The sequence below is a fragment of the Xylocopa sonorina genome, chromosome 1 (assembly GCF_050948175.1).
Source record: "Xylocopa sonorina isolate GNS202 chromosome 1, iyXylSono1_principal, whole genome shotgun sequence".
NCBI classification, from domain to species: Eukaryota; Metazoa; Arthropoda; class Insecta; order Hymenoptera; family Apidae; genus Xylocopa; species Xylocopa sonorina.
In genome coordinates, this window is record NC_135193.1 from 9,370,583 (window position 1) to 9,389,361 (window position 18,779).

Consider the following 18,779-nt stretch of genomic DNA (forward strand, 5'->3'; position numbering starts at 1 on the left):
GCCGTGGATCCAGACACGCTGGTCGACTCGACCGTCTCGTTTCGAGGGTTAGACCAGGGTCGAACCGAACTGGCGTTGGTTGGACGCGATGATCAGCGGGGGTTGAACGGAGACACTTTCTCTCTGCCGCGGTCACCCGCCATCATCTCTCTTTTGGCTTTTCGGCGATCCTACCGGGCCACTCTCTCTTTCTTTTCATCTGAATACCGGACCAACGACCATGGGGTGTCTCCACGGGTGTCTGGGCATCGCGCGGTTCTACCAGGGACGAGAGTCATCGCGCTGTGGTACCGAGACGAGCTTGGAAGACCCATAGAGTGGTTCACCAGGGTACCAATCGAATCTGTGAACGATCGATCACTTCGTGCGAGATACGTTCCAAGGCTAACGTTCCAGAGATCAATTTTGAGAGAATCGATGCGAGCTAGATTGGAATTTGAACATCTTTCTCGAGATCGTGACACGAGTTACGTGTACCGCGGAGTGCCACGTCATTTCGATCGAGAGAGGAGTACCTTGATCTGGTGGCACAGACGAGATCGTCGAGTCGACGGACGAGGAAGATCTGCCAGCATCGGAGCACCTAACCGCAACACCTGGCGGCGAGAGCACCCCACTTCGAGCACCCGACCGACGTGGAGGTGGCAGAGCGGCGGCTGGTGGTGGGCAAGCGTTCCTCCACTTCCTAAAACGATACTCGACGGCCTGTGCTGCCCCCACCAGCCGCCTTGAAGCCGCACAATGACGAGCACGAGGACGTTGGCCTTCGCGGGGCATAATTATCAGTCTCGAGGAAAACGATTTACATTCGATCCGAGGTTTCGCGCAGGATGAACTTTTAAATACCTTGCCACGTTAACAGACCGCGAGGGGCGTAAGCGAGCCGCGTTTAAAATTCCACCCTCTCCTTCGTAGAGACGTAAACGTAAACACTATGAAGAGCGAATTTTCGTTTTTCGAGTCTCTCTTTCGATTCGGATAGATCGTGCGGCGAATAGGAGATATCGATCCGAACAGGAGGATAATGGGATCGAGGCGAAAGCCGGACAGGAAGTTGCACGGACGGATGTGCATTCTTCGCGTTGCAGCTACCTGGGCCTAAAAACTCGGCCACACGTAAAACCACCGGGCGAACAAAACGGTCGTCGCGAGTGGAAGAGACGACCGCGCGTACCTGGTCTGGACCCTTCTCACGCCAAGGTTATCGTTCCACAAAGAATTTCGCCACATTTTCCGCCCCCTTTTGCGTAACCGCCCGCGAAGCTATTGTCCGAGCCAGGACCTTCCTGCGATCCTCGCGTTCCACGAAAAATTCGATCGTCCACAGCATCCACGTCCGACAGACGATCGTTCGAAAGTTACGCGACCGATTCTGTTCTTCTCGTTCTTCCTTTTTCTCGAACTGAAAGGATATACTCGTCGCCAGAATAGAGATAAATACGTCGAATGTCAAGTCGATGACGCAAATACGCGACTCGAAGAGAGAGCGTTTCTACGGAGCGGATGGGTCGGAAGAAACGAGGCCTTGGCGGGATTTTTCGTCTACGAGGAGAGGTTGCCAGTCGAGGAGGCAACGTCAAGGACTCGGTTCGAACGTCTCGCGATTTCCGCGTGCACAAGGTCGAGCGCCGCCCGGTCGATAGCTTCTCCGTAGCCTTGGTCGGCGTCGTACGTTCACATTCAAGCATCCGTTCACTTCCTGGCCAGATCCGCGTCACGGCTCGACGTTTTCGGTGCCTCGTTCCGCGTTGTCGATAACGACAAACTGAAAGATCGAGCCATCGAGAACGTCGTGGGAACGGATCGTTCGACGTATAGTCCCTGAATACGGTCCCTCTCGGATCCTTGCGAGAACGTGGAAACGAGAAAGAAAAAAAAAATTCCATCGAGGAACACGTACGATCGTTCGCGAAGTCGTAAGCACAAATTGCAAACGGATCTCTGAGGAACGTCGAGGGTAACGTTGCAACGTCGAACGGTCGGTATCGCGTGTCGCGAGTTCGAATTCCACTCACCTTGCATCCCTCGCAGGAGTGTACCCCATAGTGGAAACCGGAAGCCTTGTCCCCGCAGACACGGCACAATACTGTGGTCCCGTCGAATTCTGGAACAGAAGAAGAGAAACGGTGTGGGCATGGATTTCACGGCGCCGGTGGTGGCACGCGCCTTGGTGCACAACGTGTACGCGCGTATGTAACGCCGGATATGTATAAATACGGGTGGGGTTCGCGGCGTTCTCCACGTGGCGGAGACCGCGCGGCTGGGAGGAGAAAGGTGGGAGAGAAAGAAGAACACTTTCTCCTCTCTCGCGGCGGGTTACAGCATCGGGCTGTTACAACTTTCCGCTTTCACTACGACCGTCACGAGGCGCCGATCGTTTTTCTCGCGACTGGTACTGTTTCCGATCGCCTCCGACTCGCCGATTTTCCCGATCGACGCTGCTGGATATCGTACCTATGTTCAATTCAGGCTCTGGTTTCGCCGAGGAAACGGTCGAGTCCATGGTGGGCATGTTTGGGCTGAGATGATGGGGCAGCTGGGCCACGTGATAAGGGCTGGACATGCCCTGAGAGACGCAGGACATGCGCGAGACGCTGGAGGCGCGCGAGCCGTGCGAGGACATGCTCGAGATCGGCGATTCCGGTGCCGGTGACGTAGCCATTGTGGCCTGCGCGCTGCTGTCCGGCGTCAGGATCATCTTGCCTCTAGAGATCGTTCCGTCGATCGATCCAACGACGATACGCGAGATCCGAAATACTCCTCTTCTTAGCTTCTTCGATGTACCATCCACTTGGCACGACACTGCACTGAGCCGAGAACCGACATCGGTTCGCTACATTGCGTTCCCTCCGGTATCACTGACTAATAATAATCACAAACTCACTTCTCCTCGATCGATCACCAGACGTAATAAACCCTCTCTCTCTCTATATATATATATATATACGTGTATATATATATATATATATATCTCTCTCTCCCCTTCTCGCTCTTTCTCGTCGTCCTCCGAATCCCTCAGATCCTCAACGAGGTCTTCCAGCAGTGTTCCTGTCCGATCGCGACACAACGGGCACGCGATCACACGTGGTCGAACTTGGGAACGCGAGCCCACCGATACGGGGTGACGTGGTTGGTTCGCAGCCGTGTGTCACCACGGCGGGCAGTGGGTCTCGTCGCGGGCGAGCTCCAGCCGAAACGAAGGGCAGGTGCGTTCTGTGGCGAGCGGCGTAGACCGCGTCCGTGTTATAGACCCGGCGTTGTCGAGGAGGAAGACCGTGTGTGCAGGACCGGGTTGCACGCGGCAGAGGAAGGAACCGAGCGGAGGAAGCGCGAGCGAGCGTACGAGCGAGCGAGCGAGCGAGCTAACGAACGAACGAACGACGGATGGAAGGCAGAAGAGAGAGTGAAAGTAAGTGTTAGCTCGAGGGAGGTTCGCGTTGGTCTGACTGGAGTTCGGCGCTGGCGAGTGTTGGTTACCTGGGGGCCGTGCAGCCCTTACTCGGTGCGACGACGGTGTGGAGGGGAGGGATTGATGTTGGCTGCCTCGACCATCTACAATGTCTACGCCCTGGCTACCTAGTATGTAGTAGAGGACACACAGCGCACAGCGGCGCGGTCTTACAGAGCCCCCCGAGAGAGTTCATCGTATTTTCAATGCTGGAGGTCACTGACAAGCGGCTGCGGGCCCGGGCACCGTCGTACGCGGGCCCGTCCAATCAGAGGGCCGCGCGCTGGGCCGCGCGCCGCCGCTATTGGCCGACGCGTATCCCCACCGTTCGCTGCGGACCTCTACCGCCTGGCTCTCCTTCCTACCGTCGGTAGGAAGTTCATCGGCCGAAACCTTGACTGAATTACCCCGCAGCAGCGGCCAAGGCCATGCGCCTTCTCGCTCGAGCCAACCAACCCGGGATCCTGTCGATCTCTCTCTCTTTTCTCTCTCTTTCTCTCTCTCGTTTCGCCTTTCTGCTTTTCCTCATCTCCGTCTAACCTTGCCGGCTTCCTCCCGGCCTTTCTTCTGCCTTACTCGCGCGCGCGCGCGCTTCCCTCTTTGTCTCGCCGATCCGAAGAGAGCCAGAGATCCTCCGCTTCGTTTCGTTTCGTCCTCCTTCCTATCGATCCCGCGTCGCGCTACGATTCCCTAATCCTCCTTCGATTTTCAACACCTCTCGACAGAGACGCGAGAAGTTATGCCATCGCTGGCGAGTTCGTCTCGAGCGTTACAGGTTCGAAGGAGGCTTCTTTCAGAGCGATGGATCCTCCCGTGTTTGCACGATACGCTGCAGGTACTGGCCACCTATACGGTGCACATAATGGTACACATAGCCTCGACTGGTTCGCGGGTCGATACAATGGTTCTCATTCCCTTCGTACTCGCTCGTTTCGTATACGGAAAAAAATTGTGCAATCGCAGAGAGACGGAGGTAGGGATGTTTCCTTGTCGCAGAGTTTGCTGCGATTTCCTGGTCACCCAGAGAAAGAGGCGATGCGAAATTCGGGAGCACGTACGGCGTTCCGATTCGCAGGACGGATAGGCACGTGCGTGGACGACGGGCGAAAAACGTGACGCAGGTTCGATGAACTTGTCGCTGGGGTTACTTTCGTTACGCGTTGAACACGCTTCGAGATTTCGTGAGCTATGCGTTGCTGCCCGCTCCTCGTCCTTGCGAGCGTGGCCGCTCGCGGAATTTCGCGGCTGCAGTCGGATCGGTTTACCGCTGATTCAAGCGCCGTTCGCGATTCTACGCAGCTGAACAGCACAGTCGAGCGTATTCTCGTTAATGAAGTTGATTGTTTCTCATTTTTTCCTTATCAATTACGCGGCGATTAATCGCGTGTCACCTCCGCGATTCGCCACAACGGATTTGCTCGAATCCGCTGTCGAAGTGCATTGCGCTCTACCCACGCGACCCGCCATCGCTCCACCACCTGTCCAACAGCCAGCACCCGCCATCGACTCTCTTTCTCCTCAATCGCTAATTCAACCACGCGTGTGTAGGTACCAACGATTCATTCTGGCCGTGCTTTCGCTCGGGTACTCGGCTACCCAGCGTAAAAACGCGCGCCACGTTCGTACGTCGTAAATCCTGACAGCCAATTACCAACCGGTTATGAATCGCCAACGTTAATTGGGATAGTAAAAGTGCAAACCGCCTCTCGCAAACGGTGTTACCCGATGAATATCGGAAATATAACGATTTCGAGCGACCGCGAGCCCAGAGAGAGACGCGTTTCGGTCGATCCATTGAAAAGGGGTGCGTCTTCCGTAGCAACCGGAAGCGTAGATCCATTGTGAATCGAGATTCCCCTACGGAAACACGATATTTTGCTGGAAAACGTCCGCTGAGAAGGGTCCGCGGTGACAATAACCTGGAAACCCAAACAGGGCGGCCGTCAACCCTTGCCGGACGGGGCTCGCAACCCTTTCGGACGCACGGTCGACTGGCCTGGTGAACCGTGGCCCCAGCTCGTTTTTTTTTCCTCGTCCTGCGTTCGTCGCGTTCGGCGTTTTATTGCCGGTTCGTAAACGCATAAACGAGCGAACTTTCTCCGGTTGTACGCGACAGCTACTTAACCGCGCGAGGAGACGCGACGACGACGACGACGACGACGCTCGAGGGAGTTAACGTTCGCCATCATCTACGCGATAATTTATTTTCATGATTTTACGGCTGCGTTATTACGAGAAGCGGTGACCCTGTCCCTCGCGTCCACCGTGTTGACCTTCTTCCGAGCCTGAAAGCCGATTGCTTTTTCCATCTCTCTCTTTCTCTCTATCTCTCTCTCTCTCTCTGTATGCCTGGCTTCCTTTATTCCTTTCGTTGCGTCCGTTTGTCCTTGTCCAGTGCCGTTTTCAATTAGAATACGCGGCGAGGATCGACCGTGCGGATGTCTGACCGTGACGTCCCTCGACTGGTTACGATTTTTGGCTGCTCCTCGTCCATTGTCCGCTAGGCGCTGTACTTGTAATTCTCGCGGCGATTCGAGTGACAGGTCGCTGAGTTTCCAGTGGTATCCGTTTCCTTCGCGCGTTTAAAGGGTTCTGAATCGAGCAATTATGCCTCTGATCGACCAGTGTGGGAAAGAGGGGGGTCGTTCGACGATGTTTCATCGTTTCCACGTCAAGGCTGGGCACGCTCGCGTATCTTCGAGCTTCAGAAATGACATGAAATAAAGTGGAAAAGAAGGAGAGATTTAAATCGCAAATCCGATGGATTACGTAAAATCGTAGATAGAACGGCGCTGCGTTGGGTTGCGAATCGGCGAGCCGTCAGCCGGAATATTGGACAGGCCTCGAACGTAATGGCCGGCGGCGACGGAGGTCAGACGAAGACGTTTCCTTGAAATCGGCTAGCGACCTGCAGTCACGCGCATTTATATGCAACGAATACACCGTGGCCCTCGCGTGGCATCTATTTTTAATCGGCTAGTGTAAAGCGATCGCGCGTGTCGGCATTATTGGACTCCAACGAAGTGGAATATCGGGGGAGCGCGTCAACGGGAGAGCACAGGAAACGAGAGGAAAAAGGAGGAAGAGAAAAAAAGAAAAAAAGAAAAAAAGGATACCACTGGCGAACAGTTTCCAGAGGCAGCGTTCGAAAGGGGATTCGGAGTGGATATTATATTTATGGATACGCGAGAACGTTCTCAAATCATCGACTAGCTTCCTGCCTTTTGTTCCAGCGAAATGTATTCCACCCCCTCGCGACTCGAGCCCCTTCGCTATCCCAAGCTCCGCGTATAGTTATCCCGGTTGAACTAATTACGGTGAATATCTTTGGCCTTACGATTACAACCGGTTCGGTAATTAAAATCATCGCTCTAATTGCTTCGCCAGCGAGTGAAATTCGATTCGCGCATCCTGTGTCTCGTATCAACCGTGGTATTTCGAATTCGTCTGGTGTTGTCGTCGAAACTTCGAACTTGGAAATTCGAGCGCTCTTAACGTGCGACATGTTCGTCTGTCTCTTTTCTAAATTCTGAAACGAAGAACTCGCACGTGTAATATATTCGCGAATTAATTCTTCGCGTATTCGAGTATACAGAAAATGGTCGAATCGGTAGAATTTCAAATGGAACGAGTCGAGGAAGCGCGAGCATCAATCTCGTACGTGAACCTTGGAGAACTGGCGGTGCCTCGCGAGTTCTCCGTTTTCCACGGGGGGGAACACGGCTCGAATCGCAACGCGGTCGAGGTCCCCAGAGCGTTCGATCCAACAATAAGAGAGACGTCGCGCGTCGATACGTGTCGCGCGTTCGCATAATCTATCGTGGCTACCGAGAAATTTATCCGGTTGGTCGACGACCTTTGGGACGCGCGGAAGAGCCCGCCCGTCCGCGGACCCATCACCGTTCCGCGAATCCACCATTTTATCGCGCGATCGTTGCCCGCTAATTATGTTAATCGACGCAGAGGCGTCGGGTGACGAGGAATGCCGCTCCATCGTCGACCAGTTTCATTATCCCGCGGTAATTGAATTTTCGACGCTCGATCGAGCCAGCTGATCCGATCTAATGTCAAGCCCAGAGCGATTTTTATCGCTTCCTGAATCACCGTTCACTCGCCTCTGTCCTTATGGAAATCATCCCTTAAATTATACGTAGCGTCACCTTCGACCACCTCTATTTTACCACTATTTTACAGTCGACACTCGATAAGCGTTCAGAAAATATATCTCCACGAGACAGACTGGTGGAACCCTCCCTTCAATTAACTCGTCCCGAATTTTGTCCACAGATGGTACCGTCGATTAATTTACACCGCCGCCTGTTGTCAGTGGTCGAAATGTTAATCCAGACAATTACACAGAATGGAGAGAGATGGTATTCCCTGTTTATACGGAAGAGACGATCCAGGAGATCGTAGAGGCAGCCTAAACTAACCGACAAACAGCCACGGCTTACCCAGCGGAACAATGGCGAGCGTACCGATTAATTACAAAGTCGTTTTCATCATCGAGGCGATCGAATTAACGAGAGCCAGGCCCCCGTCAACGTTAATTGGCGCGAACAATAAGCCGTAAACCGAGGAATTCGTGGTTGGCTAGGTTCGCCTGGGAAAGCTCGAACAATCGCGCGCAGCTGCCTAAACTGTTTTTCCCGCGGCGATGGCGCTAATCGAGGGGCGCGATGGATGGCGAACGCTAACGAGCCGCGGTTAAATAATTAAAAGGCGTTACCGCGATGCCTCGTACGCGTCCTTGCGTCGAACGACCGGTTGGCGACCGTCGTTTCGCCGTCGTAAGCGGTTCCTTCCTGGATCGTCGACGACGCTTGGTAACGACTTGGTAACGCGAGTTCGCGTCGACAGTGAGAAATTCGTTCGTAGATTAAAAGAATCGCGACTCGAGCGTCGTGTAACGAGATGACTTCGTCGGAAATTCTCCATTATCGGTTCTATCCGATTCAGAAAAGAAACTCTGACCCCTTGGGCGATCCTCTCGCAAGAAACCTTTTAAAATTGAATAAGACAGTTACGAAATGTGTATAAAAGAGAAAGAAATGAGAGATCGCGAGAAGAAGGAAGAAAATTGCAGAGCGACTCGACGTTCCCTCGATATCACCTCGCGAGAGGGAAAATAAAATGGCCGTCGCGCTCGTCTAAACACCTATCATTTAGCCATTAGAGGATTGCGCGTCGACCATTTTCCATTAAAATTAATTGAATATCTGTCGGGGGAATCTCAACCGCGAACGTTTTGATTAGAGGAGAGGAGAGCCGAGAAGGGAGCTCGCAAAAAGCCGATCGGTTAGGCTGGGTCGACGACGATCGTTCCGTTGCATATTTCAAGACGTTACGACGGTTTATTAAGCGCACCGGTGGTTATCAGAGGCCGAGTCAAACGTCTGGCCTGTTTTCGATCGTTATAGAACCGATCGTCGATCGCTTCCTGGTATTTCCACGGCTGTTGGGCGATCAAACTGACGGCCCTGGCTATGGTACCAGCTACTGCGCGATTATTAGGCGCGAGTCTCGTTAAGTGATATCGTAACGTTATACAGCAGAATCGAGTGCTCTCTGCGATGGAAGTCGATCGAAGATTCTCGTGAATATTAACGAAAACGAATCGACATCACTTTCGATCAATTTCACCATATCGTACAAACCTTGAACCTCAAATTGCTATTCGTAAGAAAAACTAAACTCCAAAGGGTCCACTCGAAAAGTAGCTTTTGTAACTCGTTCTCCAACTCTCCACTCGCTACTCCTCAGAAAACCCGAAAAATGAATCCACCCTGAGTCGAAACGCTGATCGAAACACGGAAGATCGATGGGCAAGCAGTGTTCCAGAGGCTTCGAATTCCGAGCGCTGTAAGGTACCAGGCCAACTAAGCGGTCGTCCGGCTAGATCGGAGGCCGATCGCCGCTCGCACGGCGTGCCAGCCAAGTAGCGTATGGTTATACTTCCGCAGTGGGCACTATAGGGCAGGCTATGGGCATAACGGTGCGCGCGCCGCGTCACGCACATGCGTGCGTTGATGTCACTGAACCTGCAGCAGCAGCAGCAGCAGCAGCAGCAGCCAGGAGGCAGGAGCGAGGAAGCCTGAACGGGTAGCACGCGTCGCAGCAACAGGGACTCGCGGACCGCAAACCAGCGACGTGCACCGTTCTCCTTTCTGCACGCTCGTTGCACGGCTCCGCGAGATTACCAGTTTATTATCGCGATATGTAATCTCCTCTCGCCGCGGTGATTCTTCGTTTTCTCACGAAAGAACGGGCCGCGGGACAATGGATGCCCCGCGAGCAAACCCCGCTCGCGTAATTACGCGACGCCGCGATAACAGGCGAGGAATTAACGGGCCCCGTCGACGGGGTTGCGTTCCACGATTTGGTCGCGTCCAATGAAAAATCGCGAGAGTAAAGCACGCGTTAAACCTTACATTCTTACTTCTTCTTGACCTTGTTTGAATTTGCAAAGTGTGGAGATAGAGGCTCGCGAAGGTGCAATGTGGATGGATCTACAAGAGAAGAGGAAAAGGAATCGCTCGAAGAAGGAAGACGCGGTTTTGGTGGGCGTAGAGGAGAGCAGTTGGGTCCAATGAAAAATCGCGAGAATAAAGCACGCGTTAAACCTGACTCTCTTCTCCGTACGCGATTTTTGGAACGTTTGAATTTGCAAAATGTGAAGATAGAGGCTCGCACAAGCGCAATGTGGATGGATCTATAAGAGAAGAAAAAAGGAATCGTTCGAAGAAGGAAGACGCGGTTTTGGTGGGCGTAGAGGACAGCAGTTGGGTCCAATGAAAAATCGCGCGAATAAAACACGCGTTAAATCCGACTTTCTTCTCCGTACGCGTTTTTTGGAACGTTTGAATTTGCAAAGTGTGGAGATAGAGGCTTGCGAAGGTGCAATGTGGATGGATCTATAAGAGAAGAGGAAAAGGAATCGCTCGAAGAAGGAAGACGCGGTTTTGGTGGGCGTGGAGGAGAGCAGCTGGGACGCGGGACGTGCCTGCAGCGGTTGAACGCGCATTAGGATGCACACTGCGGTCCGGTGGCGTACTTCTTTTCATGCGACGCGTGTCCCCGATCATATCTCGCCCGAGAGCCACACTGGCCGGGGGATCTGTGTCAACGGCACCGAACGGGCCCACAGGGACCGCGAGCCGCCCCCGTCGCGGTATTAAATCGTCCGCGGCTCCGAAATCGAGAGCTACCGCGTGCCTCTCTTTCCAATTAAACCTCGTTCAACTCCGTTCTCGTTTCGAACGCGCGATCGACACCGTTCGCTCTATGCTACGCGCGTCGCGATTAATACGAGGGTACCGTTTTTGGGCGCAACGTCGAGCTGGAACCTGTTCCTCGCATAATCGCGGACCCAAATCGCGCGTCTCTCGATCGAAGGCTTTTGAAAATCGCGGAGATCGCGAGGAATCGACGCGTCCGGCTTCAGTCGAGGCGAAAGAAAAATGGAAAAAGTAAGTTCCACGGCCTAGCGATGGACGACTTGCGCCGTGACCCGCGAACGACGCCAGTCCGCGTACGCGCGTCCATCCAGACTTGGTTCTCTTAGTTTTCACCATCACGGTTTCGTTTGCCGATCGCGGATCCGCGCGGACGCCTGCCAACCGAGCCGTGCGCGTCCAATCGAAATGGAACGGCCACGGTCCGCGCTCCGAATTTCCCATCGCCGTAAATCGTACGCGCCGCCGCTGGCCACCGACTTTCCGTACCCGTCGCTCTCTTCTCGCGCGGCTAAAAATAACGATCGTTCCTGAAATTTTTTTGATGCTTCGCTGCGGCAACGTGGATTCTCCCTCCGACAGATTCCTCCTTGGGATCGAGGAGCGTTTCGAGCGTTTCACGGTCGGTACCTTTTCGCTCGCCGCCTCGCCAAGTTCGACTATCCCACTTGTACAGTGTATCGCGCGATACACTGTTCGCCTTTTCGAGAGGTTCTTCGACTTTCTTCCAAGTTCTTCTCTCTTTTCATCAATGCTAGTTAATTTTGTCGCTGTTGGAGGGGATACTCTACCCTGGGGGTTGAACAGGAGACTCTGAACGAGCAACAGGTATCGCGTTGAAGATGCATCTTCCACGTAAAACGATGCAAAGACTGCACCTCGAGGTGCTCGCAAGTTTCACGGAGCGTCGACGAAGAGTCGATCGAGGGATTCGATTTCGAAGGTTTCCGCGAGCGTTTCAACGAAAGCGCGACCATCGGAATGTCGGATCGCCGGTAAAAAGAGATTAGAGCTGAATGCGCGGCGGCCAGGAGAAAAGGGGAGTTCGGGAGGAAGACCGTGGCCGAGGAACGGGTAAGAGCGAGGCGGAGGAGGAGGAGGAGGAGGAATAGGCAGAAGAACGTGTGCCACTAGTCGCGGCCCCGAAGTGGCCTGCTTCGCGTCACCGCTTCGATCGCCGCCGAGCAGCACGCTTCGTATCTCCTCCTCCTCCTCCAACTCCGATCCTTTCTTCTTCCTCTCACGGACGTCCGTGGTAAACCGCTTTTTCCTCTCCCGATTAATCGTGAAAAACGAGGAGAAACGCGCGGACGACCGGCCACGCGGCTCCCCCGACGCCCAGGCTACTTGTTGAGTCACGGCCATTTCGGAGAACCGGATATCTTTCGGTATTATTAACCCCTTCGCGAGCACCGCGGCTGTCATCGTCGAATCACCGCTTTGACCTGATCTCCTTACTCCAAACGTCTTATTTCGAGCCGTATCATATTAATTCTATGCTTGTCGAGATCTGATAATCTTCAATTTCATCCCTTTAATAGAAACTTAGGGGTACGCGAATTTTCATAGATTTTATTTCGATTTTTCCAGCCATATCATATTAATTCTATGCTTGTCGAGATCTGATAATCTTCAATTTCATCCCTTTAATAGAAACTTAGGGGTACGCGAATTTTCATAGATTTTATTTCGATTTTTCCAGCCATATCATATTAATTCTATGCTTGTCGAGATCTGATAATCTTCAATTTCATCCCTTTAATAGAAACTTGGGGATACGCGAATTTTCATAGATTTTATTTCGATTTTTCGAGCCATATTATATTAATTCTATGCTTGTCGAGGTCTGATAATCTTCATTTTCATCCCTTTAATGGAAACTTGGGGATACGCGAATTTTCATAGATTTTATTTCGATTTTTCGAGCCATATTATATTAATTCTATGCTTGTCGAGGTCTGATAATCTTCATTTCCATCCCTTTAATGGAAACTCAGGGGTACGCGAATTTTCATAGATTTTATATCGATTTTTCTCGTCTAACGTTCTGTACTTTTTATTGGAAGACAACAGCGATTCTTTCTGCGAGTGTAATAAAATATCCAACGCCCACGCACAAAGTGAGCGTCGTAAATCACGAGTACCTTCGAACGGCTAAACAAAGCCGCTCGAAACCTTTCGCGCACCGCAACAATAATCCCCAATAAACCCCAGGATGGTTAAACTACTCCGCAGCGCATTCATCCGGCCGATTAACCCTTTCCTCCGTCCTCGATCTTCCCCGAAACCCGGTAGCTAATTCTCGTCAGCCGTGTACATTATCCACGCTGGCCACACGTCCCACCAGCAAACAACCCACGGCTCGCTCTCTCGACGTAGCCTTTGAAAGGGTTTCGAGGGGTCCCGTGCACAAGCCAGCCGTGAAATTTCATCGACGAATTTACGAGCCGCCGCCTCGTGACCGATTGACTTCTCAACCCTTTCCCGCCACGCCCACGAGGATTCCCGCGACGTAACGAGCCCGCCATTGTCCATCAATTACACTCCTCTGAGTTTCTCTCCCTCTCTTTCTCTCTCTCTCTCTACACGAACGCCACAAGGGACGCCACTGGACGTACCCAAAGGAGAGGCCTCCTTCGTCGCCGTTTCGATCGAAGAGGAGGCTCGATGCCTCCTCGAGGTCCCGACGGTTTGTTTTGGATAATCCATCCGCGCGAGGCAAACAGACCAGGCTAATCGCCGTGTCCATCCCGACAAACAACCTTCCTAATCGCATTAACGCGGCTGGTACCTGACGCGACCCTCGAAAGCTGCCAGGTCGACGGTTACGATCCTTCATGGGAGCGATATTTTACGCGAACCATCGCCATCGATTCGCCATGAACCGTTAAGCGATCGATCTCCTCGCGAGCGCTGGGAAATTCGTCGTTATCGAATTAGGCGTTGATATACGATCGATGGTACATTGTTCGAGGGAGAGGAGTCGAGTGTCTTCGAGTAGTCGACTGAAGGGTCGCTCGATCGATCTCTTTTCGTACGAAATCACTGCTGTATACACACGTCGCACGCGATTTCAATCGCTACTCCTGCAAAAGGTTCCAAACCCCTCTGAAAGTCAGATCCAGCCGCTCGATTTCGATTTTCACGTGCAACGCCGGCAATTGGCCCGTCGCGTTATTCATGTATGCGCATAATCCAGTGCTCGTCGACGGCGTTAGCGGTTAATTGAACGCGGCGGAGGAACGACTCGGGGCGTGGAGTTCGACTTCCGCGTCACCTTTGACCCGCACCCCCGTGGAACGTAGATCTGCATCTGGGGATCGCGAGTCGGGCTACGAAAATGCGAGACGAGTCGAGAGAAAAGGTGGAGGACGAGGAGAGGCGAGGAACTGAGGAAGGAGAGAGACAGAGAGAGCCTCTGACGGTCATCGATCCCGCGAGAAACCCTGAACGAGCCACGGTCCTTGAGCCCCGACGCTGGAGACAATGAGCGTCGCTCGAGCCGCCGTCCTCGGAGCGTTGACCCAGAGAACGAGTCCGCGAGCGATTAATGAGGCCTTTGCATAACCGGCCTCGCTCGATCGATCCTCGATCCGAGGGGATCCGTAAGCCTACTATCCCCGCTTCGATTTTCTATCGACTGCTACGAGAGTCGTCTTTGTCCAACGAACTGAAGCTGACGATCGTTTCAGTACATTTTCTTTTCACTGAAAACCGTTGACACTCTAATGCCACACGTTGGAGGACGACGAATGAGAAAAAAGATAGCGATACTTGAGAACGACGTTGAGTATCGCGGGGATCTATGATGAGGCAATTTACGTACGACGATGCGGGGTGGTCGTCGCGATTTTTAGTCGATACTAGACCCATCGAGGAAATGACGAATCTTACAGGAGATTGTCAGAGGTATCGTTTATGGAGATTGGTGGTTGGGGTTTTTCCAAAGCGAGAAGTCGTCGGTCAGAGCTTTTGGACAGGTTCGATAATAAAGCGCGGAGGATCGAACAGAGAGTTGTACTGGTAGCTGGAATAGTAATGGACGGCATTAAGCTCGTTCTTTGTATTTAAGGGTTATTATTCCCGAAGCAGTGGAAACCTGAAATTTGCGTTCAATAGCGGAACACATTGTTTCAGCGCGCATAATGTTCCAGCAGACGATGGTGTGTATACCCGAGGTGCCGCCGCGCGCAATTTAAAATCGCAGCTTCCATCGTTCTATCATTTGCTTTACAAACGCACACGGCGTATTTTTAATGCCAGCTCTGTTGCGGGGAGCATTCAATTTTAATTAGAAACTAAAAATAGCACGCTGAAATGTGCGAACGCTCGTCGCTATCTACTGGATCCGACTGTATTCGTTCTCCATAAAGCGTGGGCATTATATATATTTATAAAAAAAGAAAATTACACGATCCTCCGCAGCGTCGGAAGCCACAAGATCGCGAGTAAAAAGAAGCGACGCATCGTCCCACCGTGCACCCTCTTGGGACCAAACCCAATAATGACCCCGTCCGACGAATCCTAAATCAATCAGACCTAATCCAATCTAACCTCGTTGCTCCAATTGCACCAGTCGCGCGTCCCCTAACTCGACACTCGTATACGACCCGTCTAACGATCCCAATTCTAAACCTACCGACCTTCTAATCTCCCTCACCCCTTCTCAAAAACCCATCCTCGCCCTCGAAAAACGAAACAATACCTATAAAAAGCAAAAAGAAAGGAAACAGGTGTTAAAAACAACAGAGAGACGAGAAGGAGAGAAGCGAAATAGCCGAGGCGGGACAGCTGGACGGTGGCGCGGATCCGCGTGCACCCTGCGTGACTTTTTTGCAGAGCTCGGTCACGGGTGCACCGCGGCGCGGTGCGGTTGCCAAGTCGAAATCGGTCCATGCGCGAGAGGCGGCCTCTCTATGCCTCCTCGAAACGGGGCAACGAGCGTGTAGAACCTTCCGAGGGGGAGGGAAGGCGAGGAACGGGTGTGCAAGCGAAAGAGTTCCCTCCGCGGCGGGAGGGGGTAGGGTGGAAGTAAAGAGCCGGAGAGGAGAGCCAGAGAGCGCGCGTACCCGACGGGAGGAGAGAAAGAGACGAGCGGTGTGAGAACGAGGGGGAGGCGGCGAGGGGGTACAGGGGGGGTGCACGGCTTCCGCGAATGTTACGGGACTGCATAGCGACGTGGGAGTGTAACGACTGCACCGGCGCGCGTCTTGCACCGACATGCACGCACGTGCATACGCGCCGATCTTGGGAGTGCGCCGACCCCTACCAGCATGGAAAACGGTCACTGACCTCCCACCGCCGCCCCTCCCTGACAACCTTACCCCTGGTCGACGTGTTTCGTTCGTGGCACCTGCACGTTCGAGGGTTGCGTCGCGAGGGTGGCGAGGAAAAATCGCGAAATCGCGGTCTGCGCGTTCGAACTGGCGATGAGGTTCGATAGGTGGCCCCCGTGGTTTCCGTTTGCGATGGTTGGATGTTTATTCGAGGGGGGTTCGTTACAGTTGGGGGTGGTTTCTCGTTTAATGTCGCGAGGAGTGGATCTTTCACGGTTCGAAGTGGTGGATAGGTAACGAGAGGCAGAGTCGAGTGCAGCGTTCGTTCTAAATCGAGCGGGTCATTTATATGCGCGCGGTTTATCTTTCGTTTCCCCTGAGAGCTCGATTCAGCGAGCAGAGATACATTATCTCGGGGTTGTCAACCCGCGAAGTAGTCGCTGAGGCCCCCTCCTCTGGAACCGCGAGGGCGAGCTTATCGAGCCGCTATCGGTCGACTGTCAGTTTAATCGTCGCGCGATTGCGATTTTTTGTTTTAATATAAAAGCACCAACACCCTGACGATCGATTACCATCGAGAGACTATACTACATTCGTACGAGTCAAGCGCCTACGATTCGCTTCTGATACGCGTAGGAAGAACGTTCGAGAGTCATCCTGAAGCCCAACGGATCGTCGACCGTCGTCGCGTCGCTGGAACACAACGGCGAGGAGAAGGAAGGGAGATAACAGGGGGCAGAAGATGCAGAAACAAGAACAAGATGAAGAAGCCGAGAGAAGAAGAAGACCACGATGTCGACGACGACGATGACGAAGAAGAAGAAGAAGAAGAAGACGATGAAGAAGAAGAAGAAGAAGAAGAAGAAGACGTAGAAGAGGGGAACGCATCCTCGGGGCCGTCCTAACGGTAGGGCGGGTCACTGCACGCGGCTACGCGAATGCAACTCTTTGCAGTTGCACCGCGAGCGCCGGGCAAAGACTTCGACTGCAGCGTCGCACCGGTGCAATGCCCTACCTAGGTGTAACGCTCTCGGCTACCCTTGCACATCCTCGCGTCCTGCCTCTTCCTCCTTTTCGCCTGGCCGTCCTCGTACCCGCGCGCCTCCCCTCGACCGCCCAGCCGCCGTGCAACCGAGTCCTTGAACTCGCTCGCAGGAAGGGTGACGTCTGGGAGGAGGAAGGAGACCTCTCCTCGTTCGGGGTTACTGTCTTTCGCACCTGGTCGTCGCGCGTAGGATGAGAGAGAGACGAGAGAGGGGACAGAAATTTGCAGTCGAATCTCTGTTGCATCCCTCCTCGAGTTTGGATAGGTTGAGGTTGACGACGCGGGTCGACGAGGACGACTTCTTCAAACGACCCATGCGAAGCACGTGGATAGAATTCGCGAACACCCTTTAACGCGAGAGTACCCAAACATCTAGCCACTCTGAACGCCTCTCGAAACGCGTTTCGACCTCGTCGACCTTACGCGCGCGTTGGTCTCGCGTTCTTCACGATCGTTGGAAAAAGGTGTTCGCACGCGTGGGACTTCGAAACACCGACGACACCTCCTCGCGAGTCCGAGTCGAAACCTTGGACTACTTGGCAACGCTCGATAACCTCGAGCGACTCCGCGGACGGGCGCCGCTGAGATTCACCCCCGTCTTGCTAGATTTCATTAATATTCGATATCCTCGAAGCGACGCTTAATTACGTGGCTGCGAATCAAATATACAAGACACTTCTTTCCGTACGAATCCGAGGCGGAAACCTTGGACTACTTGGCAGCGCTCGATAACCTCGAGCGGCTCTCACGGAGTGCCACTAAAATCCACCCCTATTCCACTGGATCTCCTCGATACATCCAACGTTCCCTGAGAAAAATCGAAAATTGCCCAGCTACGAATACCATGCGATACAAGGTTGACACGAGAGAGGAACGAAGAGATCGAAGAACCCCTTTCGAGGCTCTCTGGAGGTTATTCAGGAATTCTGAAAGGCTCGAGCCCACATCCGCGGTCAGCTTGCCAAGGGATTCCCCGGAACGCTCTGGTACCCGGTACCAGCGAGCGCGTACATCGACGGAGCGGCAATAGCCGCGATAACGATTGTTCGCCAGGGTACGACCGCGTCGGTGGGAGGCGGGGGATGGTCGTAAGGAATGCTGGACGCCGCGGGCTCACCTCTGAATCTAATTTTCGCGGCCGTTGCAGAGGGGAGGAATCCGTTCGGGGAATCGCGACGCACGGCCGACCTAGAATCGTGCGCGGCACGAAATTCGTCGTAATTCCGCGCGGCGCGCGGCTACGCCGTGCGTAACAGTACTCGCGCGTCTCTCGCGCGCGGTTAGAGCGCGCGTGCACACGTTCACACGGTTGCGTACAGCGAGAGGTTACGTGCGCGCGTAACACCATGAATGACATAACGATCGTAGAGAGGCGTCGGGGCGTCGACCCTGGGGCCCCCGGTGCATTACCAGTGCACCGCGTTCCCGCCGGCTGCCTTTTCCACCGCCGCCGCGTTCGAAACCGCGCGCGTTCTCTCACGGATACCTCGCGGACGGAAAATCCGCCTGGCGAATCGATTAATTAAGCCTGCGCGTCTTTTATCTGCTATTTTCTCCACCGCTTCTGTTCTGTTGTGGATGTTGCAAGTGCGTGGAGGGAATTTTAACCACCCCTGCTTTGCGATTTTGCTGAGAGCAATTGAAATTATTCCATGCGAGAGGAATTAATATCCTTTAGAGATTTGGTAAAATTTATTGGTAGCGTATTAGCGTTGATAATATTTTTATTGCTTTGTGGATATTGTTAAGTTGCTCTTTAAGGGTTGAATTGAAAC

The 18,779-nt window shown here is 53.3% G+C and overlaps 1 protein-coding gene across 3 annotated transcripts in view; it reads right to left on the bottom strand.

The window, feature by feature from the left end:
- The window catches only part of E75 (ecdysone-induced protein 75), a 138,698-nt gene that overhangs the window by 12,823 nt on the left and 107,096 nt on the right, over positions 1-18,779 (bottom strand). For 2 of the 3 annotated variants that reach the window (XM_076893619.1, XM_076893628.1), the window contains exon 2: positions 2,016-2,104. In XM_076893619.1, coding sequence (XP_076749734.1) covers positions 2,016-2,104 — 89 coding nt within the window. Of the gene's footprint in view, positions 1-2,015; positions 2,105-2,454; positions 2,699-18,779 lie in introns of those variants that run through there. The other variant, XM_076893610.1, reaches the window with a different exon arrangement.